Raw genomic sequence first — 15,123 nt, forward strand, 5'->3', positions numbered from 1 at the left:
GTTGATAATTTTAAAACCAGTGGCATTTTATATTCCTATTTCTATTGAATAAAGTACATTTCTCATTTATCTCTGAAAAGGTGAAGGCAATAATGTTAGCACAAGTGATTTTTTCTTTATAAATGCATTGTTCGTTAAAGCACTCATAATTTAGTTAATACAGACTATACCTGAGGTCTATCAGATACGTATTTTGCACAGTGGCGAATGAGGCGGATCGCTTCCATACTGGTATCTGGAAATGCTGCATTGCAGGCAAATTCAGACAAGCACTTTACTGCATCCTGGAAAGAATCTATGGTTGCTGGGAAGTGTTTTTCAAATACAATTGCTGGGAGAAAAAGTGTGAACAGAAAAAAATGTCATACTTTAAAAAAAAAATATTAATTCTAATATGAACTGACTGTAACAGAAGTCACGAGAGGCTGGTTCATTGATTGGTGCTGTCAAATGCTTGAGCATTAATAAAAACTAAAAAATGAATGCTCAACAACAACAAAAAAGACAGCTAGAAGGCATTCATTCTATTTTAATAGCAAGTAAGTGTCTAAAATAAATCAAGGTAGCACCTGATCTAAAGGAGGGTAATTTTACAGTTAAACAAGAAGAGAGCAATAGGTTTACTGCTTAACACTAGATCTGTGATTAGAGCTTAAGAGGGCTACCTAAAATACTGAGTTTCATCAACAAAAGGTCATCCCTTAGCAATATGGTCCTCTTGCCTTCATTTTTAAATAGTCATGTTTGAAGGCACATTCTTAATCAATGCTGAAAAAGTTTTAGGAAGCTGCAGAAATTGAGACAGAGTAAGAGATCCCTTATGGCACTTAAAGCCTGAGGGGATCTAGATCAGAATGGAAAAAAAATCATAGTTCCACCCATCTCAGCTAAATAGGACCATAAACGAGCACAATTCAGAAACAAGGAAAAAGATAAGCAAAGAACATAATAGTAAAATGACTGTTTTTTTTTCCTGGAGAAAAAAAAAGAATTGCTTCACTAAAATGAAAATGTACACAAGAAAATAATCTAAGGCTTGACTGATTTTACTATAGAAGACTATAAACAGTCAATTTTTTTTTTTAAGGGGTAAGGGAAGACAGATGAATTAGTGAATTATTACAGACAACTATTACAGAGAATTATTATTACAGAATTATTTCCAGAAGTAGTTTCCCAGATGATCATTTGGCAAGTATAAAATATTGCTTTTAAAGTATGAAGTGAGCTTTACTATGCAGGCTGTAGAGCCAACAGAAAAACAAAGCTTCTCAGCCTCCAGAGTCACAAACGCTTTCATGATGCTTGAACATCATCAGTACTTACTGACAATGTGTCCTGTAGTCTGGAATGCAAGCTCCACTATACTTTCATCCTGATCTGAGGCAGCCAAATGAAATACTGAAAAAATGTTCTTCCAGCCAGAACGAATGTTAGCAGCTTGGGAATTTACCATCTGTGCAATACACCGTACAACCATGTCTCGAATAGTAGGAGACCTGAATTAAGATGATAATAAATAGTAATCGTTTAAACTAAATTACCTAATCAATTAGAAATAGCATAATTCTCCAGCAACTGATTTTACAAAAGCAATTTAAGATATTAATTGCAAAAGTTGGTGCTTATGATCCCAAGTGATTGAGTTAATTGAATGTTATTACCTGTTTCTCTTCATTATATGTTCAAATGGTCTTAAGAAGTCCTTCTGGAATCGGAAATTAGCAAGTTCTCCTTTTTCTAAGAACTTCATTGATAACTGCCTTAATGAGTCTACTGCAAAAATAGCTACATCTTCATTGGGATTGCAGCCAACCTGACAACACCGGGTAGAAATGCACAGTAAGTTTGCATCAGAATTCTTATGGATTCAGCCCAAGCTGTCTTTACATTTGGTAATAGAAAACTGAGCAGTACTGGAAAATTAAACAGTAGCCAATTCCATAAACCATGCTATTAATGCAATTCAGTAATCCCATATCAATTCCAACCATTTTCTACATTTTGTATACTAGCATTACAACTTTCTCAAAATAAACAAGCTGTCTAGGAAGACTTCAACATGCTGATTAAAAATGCCTATCAAGCATTCACCTTGTAAGGAGTCAATTTAGACTTGAACAGAAAACAGCCCCTTATCCCAAGCTACATAAAACACCCAAACATATAGAACAAAGAATTAAAGGAAACCAGTTCTAGACTCAGATCATGATAAATAACTTTAATGCATACTCCTGCTTTTGCATTTATTATACTGTGCACCTCTGCCTTCTCACAGGTCTTTCCAGCTTTACAATTTATTTTTTTAAACTACTTATAGAGAAGGACAGAAAAATCGGTATAATTCAGATACGAACATGCTTTTCCATCAAATCTTTAAATAGAATTTATTTTTTTCAATACTTCAAGTAGTATAATTAACAGAGATACCTTATTAAAATGATCTCCAATAACTTCCCAAATTCTAGACCATTGTAGCCTTATCCGACCCATGTTGTAGTAAGAAATCTCTACTATCTTTTGCAGGCTAAACATTCGAGGGTGAGTAGCAGACAGCAGTTCATCCATAGACACGGCACAAAGCCAGCGAACGAAATCCACTGTTAAATGACCACAGATATTAATATAATATTTTTCCAAGATTTATCACAAAGCTATTTTGTAGTTTACAGGGGAAAAAAAAAGATAAAACCTACCAATAGCATTTCCATCCAACCTTGTAGATCCTGTAAATATTCTGTAAAGTAAAGTTTAAGACATTATTACAATGTCTTTAAAAACATCTATTAAACATGTATGCAAGACTTTATATCCCAACTAATTTTATTTATTCAAAAATAGTAACTGTGGAAAGAGACTGAACTGTGAAAATAAAAGTAGAAATATTTCAGTTACTTCCAATATTTAAAAATAACTCCATGCATGCACTGAGACTGGGGGCGTTAGCATTATTTCTAATACTATCTGCCCACTGACAGTGACAGATGACTAACATCAGCAGCAATATAAACTATGCAGCCCTGCTCCAGAGAAGTCAAACTTTTCCGGAGTACACAATTCCTACTTGCCATGACAAATAGATACTTGAAATACGTCCCATCATGAAGTGCTGAGAAACACTGCAACCCTAAAGAGCTATTATGTGTTTGACATTACGCCTCCAAGTAGCTTGATACGATTTCACAAGGCAACTTTCATTAAACTGACATTGATCTTGCTGCCTATACTCAAACACAGAAAGCTTGTAAACCTTCAGAACGTACCACTTTGTACTGTGATTGTCAATTTTGACACCCATTTAGAAAATGATACTTTCTGATTTCTTATATGTTGAGATAGCAAGATCCATTAACACCCCAGTCAGATCAGTTCCGTCAGCTATAAACAGGGAATTTTTATGATATGTATTATGCCTTATCAAATTCAGTTAGCATAAATATGATTCATAGAAAGGAAGACTAGAATAATAATATGGTAATTTCAGACATCATCTACATATCCTGGAGGAAAGCAAGAAGTCAGTAACTACATTTAGGAGAAAAGCGGTCTGTCAATGATGCTCCCTATACAAAGGTAAAATGAGATTTGCTCTATGTTACTATATATAACAAATCGAGATTCACCAGACGGTACAGCAGTCTTCATTCTGCAGCTTTCCTGTAATAATTTTATAACAGTAAAATGCTTCTTGCCTCATCTTTCTGCTCCTTCTTGCAAAAAACTTCTGCACCATAAAAAAAAAAAAAAACGGACAAAACCTCAAAGCACTTTTATATGGTTATATTTGTGTAGTGTTTTGCAAATAATGGTAAACTAATAATTTCCTATTATTATTGCATGGTATTCCAATACTGTTAAAAAAAAAAGATGGAAAAAGCAAATTCAACACAGTACCTGTCTACAGCAACAACAACACTCTGGGAGCTAGTTTCACCAATGGATTCCTGAATACTTGCTATTTGCTTCCAATCCACGTTTCCACCAACTACAGCAAACAAAATTTGAAAATGGATGAGACATAACGCAGAAAGGGCAGAGAAGAAAGAGGAAGAGAAGTCATGTCACTGCAGTGTCTTTAAATATATGTTAAATTAAGAGTAAGGAAAGTAGACTATTAATTTCCCATGCATGGATGGGCATCTCGGTGAACTGCTGCATACTTTTAAGTTCTAATTCTCTAGATTCTCTATCCATGTAAAAGTTTGTTAGTCCCACAAAATTGTCCACATTTGGAACTATTATATGAATAGATACAAGAGGAAAAAATTCAAAAGCACAGGGACCACCTTTTTCTCTCCATCTTTAAATGGATCTTTGGTAATTTTGCTACTGGAAAAAAAAAAAACACATCATATGATAGGGAACACTGCACAAAAGTGAACTTTTCACACTTAATCAGCAGCAAGTGAGTAAATCCATCCTGATAGGTTCTCTTTTTAATCATTCATTATGAATGAAGGAGAGGGAGAGTGCAGCTCCCACCAAAACTCATCTTAAAGGTATGTCTCAAGTACAGCAGCATTATCACCTAACAACAGCGAGGAAAAAAACTGCAAATAAAAACAGAAATATCTGTTTTGGAAGCTAGAAACTGTAAACCACACCTGGAAAACCTCATGTTAAAATGCTAACTTCACAATGAGCAAGTTTCTGAAATTTCTGGTAACATCTAAGCTTGCATCTCCCCCCAAAAGAGAGTAATCTTGCAATCATTCTGGGTAATTCTACCTATGCCGCACACAAGTTTTTTCTCTTAAGCAGCCTATCAGAAAGATAGGGGAGAACAGAAGGCTCAAAGGAGGCCAGCAATTCTATTCTCAGCTTTGCAGGGACAGGAAAGTTCTTCTGTTTCAGACTGCCTCCCAAAAGTCTGCCATTTAGTCTTGCTGTGCTCCGCAGCTGGAGGAGGCTTGAAATGACTGGCTGTCAAATCTAGATAAATTGGCCCATCTGAAGAATTTTTCCAGGGCTTTATGAACTAGCCTTTTCTGTACATATATATATATATATATATTCTGTACATATATATATATAACCTTACGCTAGTCTTTCAGCAACTTGTAATACTGTTGGATTTGATCAAAACGTTTCTTTTAAGCACACAGGCTGCCAGGATCAATTAGTTTGAATATCAGTAATGTGTCAGCTAAGAAACACATTCCTCTGTGTGAGGTTGGAAGGGGTATTTCCAAGCAGTCGGATAATCCGAACCAGTACTGCCAGTTTACATGAAAATTCATTCTTACTGTAGGATTTATGATCAATGCTGTAAAGGTGCCACAGACAGCAGATTCCTTTTTATATATATTTCTATTCCAACATTTCTGAGATCTTTTACAAGGAAACAGAGTCAGACATATAATTCTGCTTCGATAAAAACTGATTCCTCAGATTCTCATTGTCCAAGGAGGACTTCCAGTTACCTAAAAACTACAGTTTGACTACAACTTGTTCACAGCAGCAGCTTTTATCTTACAACTTTGCAAATAGGAATTAAAGTAGAAAAAGAGCTGAATTTCCCAGTTACAACTCCAAGTAAAATGACCTTCCTACTAAAGAAGAAAGGGAATAGATGCTCCTTCCTTTAATTTTACAACACAAATGCATGTGATGCCTTGAATTCTCAAGTAAAGCAGAAAAGGTCTACAGCAGAAAGATAATGCAAGTGCGATGACTGAATCAGTAATGCAGTAAATTAGCCTTTTTGTTTTGTTTTTAAACACACATCTCTAGTTCAGCAGGAAGAGTGAATGCTGCTGCTTACGTGAGCATGATTTTGTAAGCACATTTCAAAGACAAGGCTTCTGTGTCAGACTGCAGCTTCACTTACTCTAATTAAACAATTATTTTCCAGTAAAATGTATGTCTGATCTACGGGCATATACAGGTTCTTCCTACGAATACAGCTTTACAGGAAGATTGCTAGAAAGCTGTAGTTCTAGCAGATAGTTCAGAGTCATCACAGAAAGAAAATTCAAATATCTGCAACGCAGGATTTGTGGAGAAGAGCGGAAAAAACTAGAAACAATTGAGAAAGGGGCTCTGTTAAAGCATACTCATTTAGCATATAGTAAATTCCAGTGAGTTAGGCATTTCCCTATAAGATTAAAATGATATTATTAAAAGAAGAGAAAATGGTTAAATTTCCATATGTGCACTGTAACAAGCATTCCAGAAATTCAATTCAGGCAGAAACATTTTTATGCATTTGGGCACAGACTATTCTCCTTAGAAATGAAGTTGACAGAAGAAAAAAAAAAAAAAGAGGTCTTTAAGAGCTGGATCTACACCAACGACTAGCAAGTATGATTTAGAGACACCTGACTACAGTTTACATTCCTGAGCTATTAGGACTTAAAATTTTTAAAGGCCAGTCACTTCAGCACAGAGAAACTGCCGATACTTCGAAATAGCAAAGCTGGATGGGTCATCGGGGAGCACTAAACAGGTGGATGCATGTTAAAAGGGCAGGGAGAAGCCCAGTATATGAGAAGTTGGCAGATGCAATAATTTCCAGGGATAAGGTTTCCCTTCAGCAAATCTTGGCAATGTGAGGCGAGCGCATAAAGACAGGCCAAGGCAGGGCACAATGGAAAGAATAAGACCGACTGCAGAATAGGAACAACCGAATTAGGAGGACACAAAGCCTGACAATGAGGACGAGTTGAGGGGTAAGGTCAGGGAAACTAGTAAAATGATCATTACTACTCTTACTAATGGACTAAATTTTGGCTCTCAGGCCAGCCTATAAAAGGCACCTGCTCACTACCAAAACAATCAGAAGAAGAAGAAACAGAATTTAAACTAAATTGATTTCCCCTCTGGTTTGAATGCTGCATATTTCTCATAGAAGTTCACATAATGGGATGTTTTATCTAGACATATTAACTTGCCTGTTTGGTAAAATATTCGGTGCACTGACTTTGTAGTATTATTAAATCTGGTCATACTATCAGGAATACATTCTTACTTGGTCAGCTATATTTTAACAGAAATAAATAACACATCATTTTCTTACATTTCACACTCTCCCATCTTAGCAATAATACCTAACAGAGCTAAACAAATATTTCAAATGTGACTATTCAAAGTGTAAAAGTGTACAAATGTAGACAATTTTAGACTACTTCACAGTTACATCTCTGAACCTCATAGTCACCAGTAATGAAAGCAAAGCACAAGCCAGTATGTTCTTGCACAAAGACATTTAAATGAAATACTTAGTATCTGCATTACTTACCCAGTCCCAGCCCCACAAATTCATCGGGTGCCTGATCTTTTGTTCCAGTAAAAGAACCTTCCCTGCCACGCACTGTCCCTGAGATGTAACGAGGTTTTACTCCAGTTCCTATTAACTGTGCCAGCTCAAGTTGACTGATGCACTTCAGAATCTAGTCCAGAGAGTAAATAAGTTGTTTAGCAATAAAAAGTATTTTGAAACAGTAAAAAACAAAAACCTGAAGGCAGATCTTTATTTATATATAAAAATCACAGAATCACAGAATCACAGAATCGTCTAGGTTGGAAGAGACCTCCAAGATCATCTAGTCCAACCTCTGTCCTAACACTAACAAGACCTCCACTAAACCATATCACTAAGTGCTACATCTAAACGTCTTTTAAAGACCTCCAGGGATGGTGACTCAACCACTTCCCTGGGCAGCCCATTCCAATGCCTAACAACCCTTTCAGTAAAGAAGTTCTTCCTAATATCCAACCTAAACCTCCCCTGGCGCAACTTGAGCCCATTCCCCCTCGTCCTGTCACCAGGCACGTGGGAGAATAGACCAACCCCCACCTCTCTACAGCCTCCTTTAAGGTACCTATAGAGAGCGATGAGGTCTCCCCTGAGCCTCCTCTTCTCCAGGCTAAACAACCCCAGCTCCCTCAGCCGCTCCTCGTAAGACTTGTTCTCCAGACCCCACACCAGCCTTGTCGCCCTTCTCTGGACTCTCTCGAGCACCTCCATGTCCTTCTTGTAGCGAGGGGCCCAAATCTGAACACAGTACTCGAGGTGCGGCCTCACCAGAGCCGAGTACAGGGGGACAATCACCTCCCTAGACCTGCTGGCCACGCTGCTTCTTATACCAGCCAGGATGCTGTTGGCCTTCTTGGCCACCTGAGCACACTGCTGGCTCATATTCAGCTGACTATCAACCAGTACTCCCAGGTCCTTCTCGGCCAGGCAGCTTTCCAACCACTCATCTCCCAGCCTGTAGCGCTGCTTGGGGTCGTTGCGCCCCAGATGCAGGACCCGGCACTTGGCCTTGTTGAACTTCATACAGTTGACCTCTGCCAAAATATATATATTCTAAGTACTCAAGGTTAGACAAATATTCCTGTTCTTCCATCTAAAATGGAAAGTAATTTGAATATTACAGCACTAGTCTCTCATAATTTTATTTCTAAACTGGACACATTTTTCTACTTTAATCAGCTGCATAATGAGTTCATTATTCTATATAATCTAAGTACAAAAGTTTACACTTGACAGTTTTCTACAAAACTATATTTTTACACAAGTACACAAGTGCATTCAAAATCAGTACCCATTTTCTTACAGTTTAAGAACAAGTGACTTTTGTACCTCATGCCAGGAATTTCCTAAATAGTTTCCATCCGTATGAGCCACTGTGATGAGAGTTTTAATTGTGTCAATATTCTTCTGCTTCATTTCAGTAATACCAGAACTCACTGTAAGTAACGTAAATCTTGCTAATGCTTGGACGTACGCATCTCTTTCAAGCTACAAAAGAGAGAGGACAAAGGAAAAAAAAAAGAGAGAAGATTTACCTTGTATTTTCTTAGCTCTTGTTTTTAGTAGAATGTGTAATTTTGGCAACTATTATCATCTACCTTTCTCTTCTTAAAACTTAATTTCTAATGCTTTTACATAACAGAAATCCCTCCTGCTTTCTGTAGTAAGCTGCACGATAAAATCAGGCTCTCTCTACTCAGGAACACCAAGCGTAACGTGTGTCAGCACAGAACACATAGGTTCTCAACTTTCTGGGTTTATTTTTCAGGGTCTTTTTTTGGCAAGAGGATGCTGTTTCAGAAGAAGCATAGCTTCTTAGCTAAGCTTTTACAATTCTTATACTGCATCAGAATCTGCTCTCATAATGCTGCCTTAGCAGATTCTCCCAAGTTTCACGATTTTTGGCAACAGAATCCAAATAATATATCTAAAAAGCACGTTTTTCCAATCCAACAAAACTACTGAAAATGTATTTGATTTAATCTACACACTTTGGAGCACCTCAGAAGCTTATGAGATGACTCATAGGTGTGTGAACAGCAACTGACCTATAATCTAAGCAGATGAAATCGATCAATAGGGTACAAAAGTGAGCGTATCACACACAGGCACCTGATTTTTATGAATAGGATATATATAAACACCAAAGGAAAGTTCTCTGGTCTCATGTGAACCTATTACAAATGTAGAAAGGGGACTACAGTTGAGCTCAAAAGCTAAATTCATTCTCTTGTTGTAAACAGTTGTAAATCAGAGAAACAAATGACAACTATAAATATATTTCAACTGTTTGGATATTTGAGACTGTTTTGAAATCAAAGACCATTCAGCACATAATAATACCAAATATAAAATATTTTAAAAGAAAAAAAAAACAACTAGAACATCTGTTTCATAGGGAAAACACTAATATCATGACAATGGGCAACAGTACAAGAGATGGATTCCCACAGAGCCACATAGCGTAGCTGCCATGCTCAACCCCAACTACTATCACAGGACATGCTGGTAAAGGCACAGCACAAGAAGTACAAGCACAAAAACGGAAGTTTCATGGTAAGAGTACCAGCAAGCAGATAAGATTTGGAGTCTACAAAGCGTGTATCTTCTGAAAATGGGAAATGTTTTCAGTCCTACCTTACTGCTCTGTTCCATACATATATTTCTCCTCTGAACCCTTTTCTAAGCCATCATAAGATAGAAAAACTAAGCAATGCATCCATCAAACCGAAATTAAAACAGATAAGGTAAGCAAACTAAGTACGTAATTTTGATGCACATCTTGTCCCAGACAAGATGTCTTAAAGACAAAACCCAAACTGCGTGACAGTCTAAGATTGAAAGCATAAATAATGAAAACAGAATTTTTAATTGAGATTTTATTGTAGTCAGAGGTGAGCATGCATAGCTTCAACTATACTGTGTGCTTATGGAATTTTTGTAACACTAAAAGCGTCCATCTCCCTCCATCGTCTCTCAAGGCACGTAAAGTAATGGTAAATGTTCTGAGACACTGATCTTAACTTCTGTGTGTTTATTCAATGAAACAGAGAAGTTTCCAGCACCAATCAATCACAAGAGAAAAATCTACTTCCAACAGTAACAATCTTTAAGTTAGTAGAAGTACAAATTTGCCAGACTCCTTCAAACCACCACAGTTATCTGGCACCTGAAGTCAGAAAATACTTTCATCTCATCAGGACCCTGTGCAATGGAACCAAGTCCTGTACTGCACTGCAATCATCAGCAAACCAGTACTGTTAAAATGGCATCAACAAAACAGAATTCCCATAGGAAACCAGGAAGAAATATCAGTTCTGAATTGAAATTCAAAAATAAATAAATAAATAAATACATACATAAATAAATAAATACTGTTTCAGCAAATGAGAAGTGTTGCTTTTGGAACACCTGTAGTTCAATGAAGTTTGTGCCAAACCAATGGAAAGGTGCAACTGCTCCTGGTACATTCTTGGAGCACGGGAATCTTACAGCAAATGTGTCCTTGCCCTCCCCAGCCTGGGCAGACCCCCGCAGGACTGGGAGATAATCTTTGCAGCTGCTTAAAATGATATTTGCACCAGATCCATGTTTGCAATTTAGAAAAGAAAAAAAAAAAGAGGAATGTGGATTTCATTGAACAGCTGTAAGCTCCAGGGAAGGCTCTGTTAATCAAATTTTTAAGTCCGTTCAGTTCAGGAAAATAATGAAGAAAAAATGAAGTGAAGGAAACTTTACATGATCTCAAAATGGATTTTTTAAGCAGCTGTATCAGAACTCCCAATGCGCCTTACCACATCAGTTATAAAAAATTACCTAATTTGTTGAATTAGAGTGCATGAAGAGAGGTAAGAGAAGCATTTGCTATCATAGTTCAACAGTTTTTACTTTAAGTTAGTCTTACATGTTGTTTTTTTGTTTGTTTTTAAATGTTTTCAATGTAGACAAGAAATAATACAATGTCAAACATGAATTCTGGTTACTCCTGTCTTCAGTTATCCCTACAAAGCATGGCAAACTAGCACATCTTTCTGTATTTGAGAACAGTATTTCAAACAGTTCACAGAGATGCTATTTTACTTACGAAACTGCCTAGAAGGACTTCTTTTACATAACATCACTTAGTAAAAAAGCTAAAAAGAAAGTACTCTGACAGAACAGCAGCCACTGGTAGGGAAACAAAAAAATCAGTATATGGGCATGACAGCATTTACAACAAAGCAGGAAGAAAACGTTACTTTATTTAAAACATTCTTCTGAAGTATCACAGAATCATAGAATGATTTGAGTTGGGAGGAACCTTTAAAGATCAACTAGTGCAAGAATGCACAGAAGTGAACAGACTCTAGGTACTGACATGCAAAGCTTCAGCAACAAGGGCTCTTCGAACCACATTAACACTATGCTAGTACATGAAGTATTGTCTCAATTTAAAATTTCTTTTTACCTGAATGTTGAAAATGCAGGCAATCCTGATAGCACATCGTATACCCTCCAAACAAAGAGATGCAACCTCTGTATCATCGCAGTCTTGTAGACCCACGCTGAATGCAGCTAGGAAAGGTGTCCATGCCAACTGGAACACATGCAAAATGAAAGTTACATTAGCACCTGCAAGTACTTGAAGGGAATAAACGTTACAGTTTCAACACCTTGCTGAAACTTAACTTTAGACCTCAACTCATATAATTAACCTTGAAGTTGCCTTTTGCCAAAGAGAACAGTTAGGAGAGACATCAGACAAAGACCAGAAGTAATACAGATAGACAATCCCCAAAGAACCACTCTCCCTGTGTCCAAGCAACCCACAAAACCCCCAAAATTATGTTCGTTAGATGTCTGTTGCGGTTTTGGTATGCCCTAGATAACTTTTATCTGTGCTACAGGAATACTTCACACAGCAAGGAATAGAAATAGAGCCAATAATTATGGCAAGCACCGACATGTTCAATTCCACAGTGTATAATACTTTTGATTGTAAAGAAGTCTATGTACTTCAATAAGCCAAATTTGTCCTGGTAACACAGGAAGAGAAAAATAAAAAGAGACAGGACATGACTCTGATCTCACCACTCTTATATTTGTTGTCCTCAGCCCTCCCTTCTTTTTGCCTCTAAGCCCACTGCTGCTGTTTTCTCCTGCTTTAGGCGGGACTGAGAGTGTATTAGGCTCAGCTAAAAGTTACTGCAGGAGAGTCCTCACACTCTTGTCCTTGGGGTCAAAGCATGCAGAAAAAGCAAGCAGACGATGCAAAGGATCCTGACATAACTACATGTGGTTATGCAGAGGAAATCCCAGGGTATAAAGAAGGAATTTAGAAGTAATTACCAGAAGTCACCCGGGATGCAATACAGAATCGATGGCCAGAGCAGGTAGCAATAGATTGCACACTTTATTTCAAATCAAAATGATGTATCACAGAGCTTTGGTTTTGTTTAAGCCAGCAATTCCAACAGCACTACCTCAGAAAACTGTTTAAAACTTCATCAGAACATAACCCTAGTAAAGTCTTAAAGAATTCAGACAAACTCCTAGATCCAGGACTTAACTTCCTGATGCACATTCCAGAAGTGCTTATTTCTTTTCTTTTTGTCCCTTTTTAATTTTCAATCCTAATGAAAACAAAACTAATGAGAAATACTGCCAAACTGAAACACTTTCCTCTGTTAAGAGCTATTTAGAGGTCTGTATGATATGCTGTACAACTAGATTTAGGTTGTTATTTATCACAGACTTTTGTCATTAAAGGTGAAAATCGATCTTCTAAACTATGCATTCAATTCTGGGGTGTGCTTAGATGGTTACATAAACTATGTATTTTTGTTCTGATTTAATCATTCGGCAAATCTATCTCTAAATAAACTTATAATGGTAAGTTTTACTGTAGCATCAATGGGTGAAGGAAGTATCTATAAATTTAAAATGTTTGCTGCAAACTAAATTAAATAGTCTAAATAAACAATGCGGGATTAGATATACATAACATCCATAGCTCTCACTTTTGAGAAGACAGTTCCCACTTCAACATATAACACTGTCATCAGTACGTTAGTTTACGAACATCCTAAAGCAAGAGAACTTCTCTTATCACCTTTGCAAAACATGTTCAGGGTGTTAATTTACCCACATGCTTCATATTTAGCTCCTTTGAAAAAATAAATATGGATTTGGGGAACGTACTTTTCAGATAGTAAAGGGTAGGAATGTCAGAAAGTAACAGGGCTGGTATTTTAAGGGGAAAAAAAATCTATGAGTATTATAGAAGCCTGTACACAAGTTATTTAATTTCAGCCTTTACGAACACAGTAGAGAAACCACGTACAGCATACCTCTGCTAAGTGATCTCTGAAACCAGATCTTAAACAAGGGCTTCATGCAGCATTATTCTGTACAGAGTACTAACCTACTTTTATTAATATGGTGATAGAGAACTTAGAATTTTGCCTCACAGACAATGGTCTTACAGCTACATGCTCATTCCCTCTGTAGCCAGGGCCCAGAGCTCAATCTGACCTCGCAGCACACCATTTTAGGGAGCTATGTGTTTCTTGTAATGGTGATCTTCTGAGAATTTAACTCCATGGAGCAGTTCACAAAGGTGTCATACGAGCACCACTACTGGCACAAGGGCAGCGAATGAGAGCACACGGTGAAAGCACAACAATCTCTTCCAGTGTCTGTTTACCAAAATGAGTTAGTTATGCCAAAGATCATACCCAATAGCATTCTCAGACACAGTAAGCTATCGAACGCACTTTATGAATAGTAACCATTGGTATGAAAAAGGCATTTGGGTTGCAGATAGCCTTGCACCTACACAATGGTGAGGACAGGTATTTAGAATTATACAAATTTAAAAAAAAAAACAACACCCAAGTGTGATACAGGTCTAGCTACTTCTCCCTAAACTAGATGACAACCCTAGACTCCCTGAAATACTCATTTGGAACAGACAACATCAGCCAGAAGCAGCTTATTCTGACATCTGCTACCCCAAAATGCAACGAAGTAATCTCTCCTAGGAGCAGCAGGAGGGACTCAAACAATGAGCCTGAGATTGTTTTGACTACATCTCTATACCTGAAATAAAAAATCTATTATTTCAAGTTCTTAACCGCTCCTTACACTTTTGTTCCCCCACCGTACTCTTCGTAACTCCCCCGTTATTAAACCATAAAGTTTCCTCTATCAGCATAGAAACTTCTTAAATCCCAGTGTAAGTGAAACTGCAATAGAAGGCTCAAAGTCCATCCTTTCCTGTTGCAAGTTAAATAACTTACAAAATAATCAACACACAGCAGATACAAACCTTTGGTAGTATTTTCAAGAAATCCGGTCAGTCAGCATTTTGTATTAAGAAGAAACTAGGTTAAATATCTAAATGCGTAGCTCACCTTAAACATGGGTCTCACATGCTCCAGGTGTGTTGCACTGGTAAATGGTGCCTGGACATGGCTCACTGCCTCCATAAGAGCTTTAGCTGTCTTAGCCATTTGTTCCATTTCCAGATTATACAGCAATCTTCTCTGTTTTTCACTAGCGACACCTGTAAACACATTTTTTTCCTCTTTACATTTGTGCATCTTTAGCAGCTTCATCTTCAGGAATAATAGAATTTTAAACATTTAAGTGCCATACTTAAACATGGCTTTTTTTTTTTAATCGTCTTTACTTCTGAAATTGTCACAAAACCAAAATATTTCCTTTAGAATACTGACACAATTTAACTTAAGGCAAGCTGATGTATGAAAAGTAACCAAATTTTAATCCTAAATGAAAGCTTAAAGATTTGCACAAAAAGCATTCCTTCTCTATCACCTCAACTAACAACATAAACATCACACCCACACTAAGCTAAATTCACA

The 15,123-nt window shown here is 37.1% G+C and overlaps 1 protein-coding gene across 2 annotated transcripts in view; it reads right to left on the reverse strand.

The window, feature by feature from the left end:
- Nucleotides 1-15,123, reverse strand: part of ARFGEF1 (ADP ribosylation factor guanine nucleotide exchange factor 1) — a 93,334-nt gene that overhangs the window by 15,272 nt on the left and 62,939 nt on the right. For both annotated transcript variants that reach the window (XM_040545821.1, XM_040545822.1), the window contains exons 19-28: nucleotides 14,653-14,804; nucleotides 11,706-11,834; nucleotides 8,588-8,746; nucleotides 7,241-7,391; nucleotides 3,895-3,985; nucleotides 2,697-2,737; nucleotides 2,431-2,600; nucleotides 1,665-1,816; nucleotides 1,327-1,499; nucleotides 171-331 (exon numbers count right to left, since the gene is read on the reverse strand). In XM_040545821.1, the coding sequence (XP_040401755.1) occupies nucleotides 171-331; nucleotides 1,327-1,499; nucleotides 1,665-1,816; nucleotides 2,431-2,600; nucleotides 2,697-2,737; nucleotides 3,895-3,985; nucleotides 7,241-7,391; nucleotides 8,588-8,746; nucleotides 11,706-11,834; nucleotides 14,653-14,804 (1,379 nt within the window). The remainder of the gene's footprint in view (nucleotides 1-170; nucleotides 332-1,326; nucleotides 1,500-1,664; nucleotides 1,817-2,430; nucleotides 2,601-2,696; nucleotides 2,738-3,894; nucleotides 3,986-7,240; nucleotides 7,392-8,587; nucleotides 8,747-11,705; nucleotides 11,835-14,652; nucleotides 14,805-15,123) is intronic.

Source organism: Cygnus olor, chromosome 2 (assembly GCF_009769625.2).
Source record: "Cygnus olor isolate bCygOlo1 chromosome 2, bCygOlo1.pri.v2, whole genome shotgun sequence".
NCBI lineage: Eukaryota > Metazoa > Chordata > Aves > Anseriformes > Anatidae > Cygnus > Cygnus olor.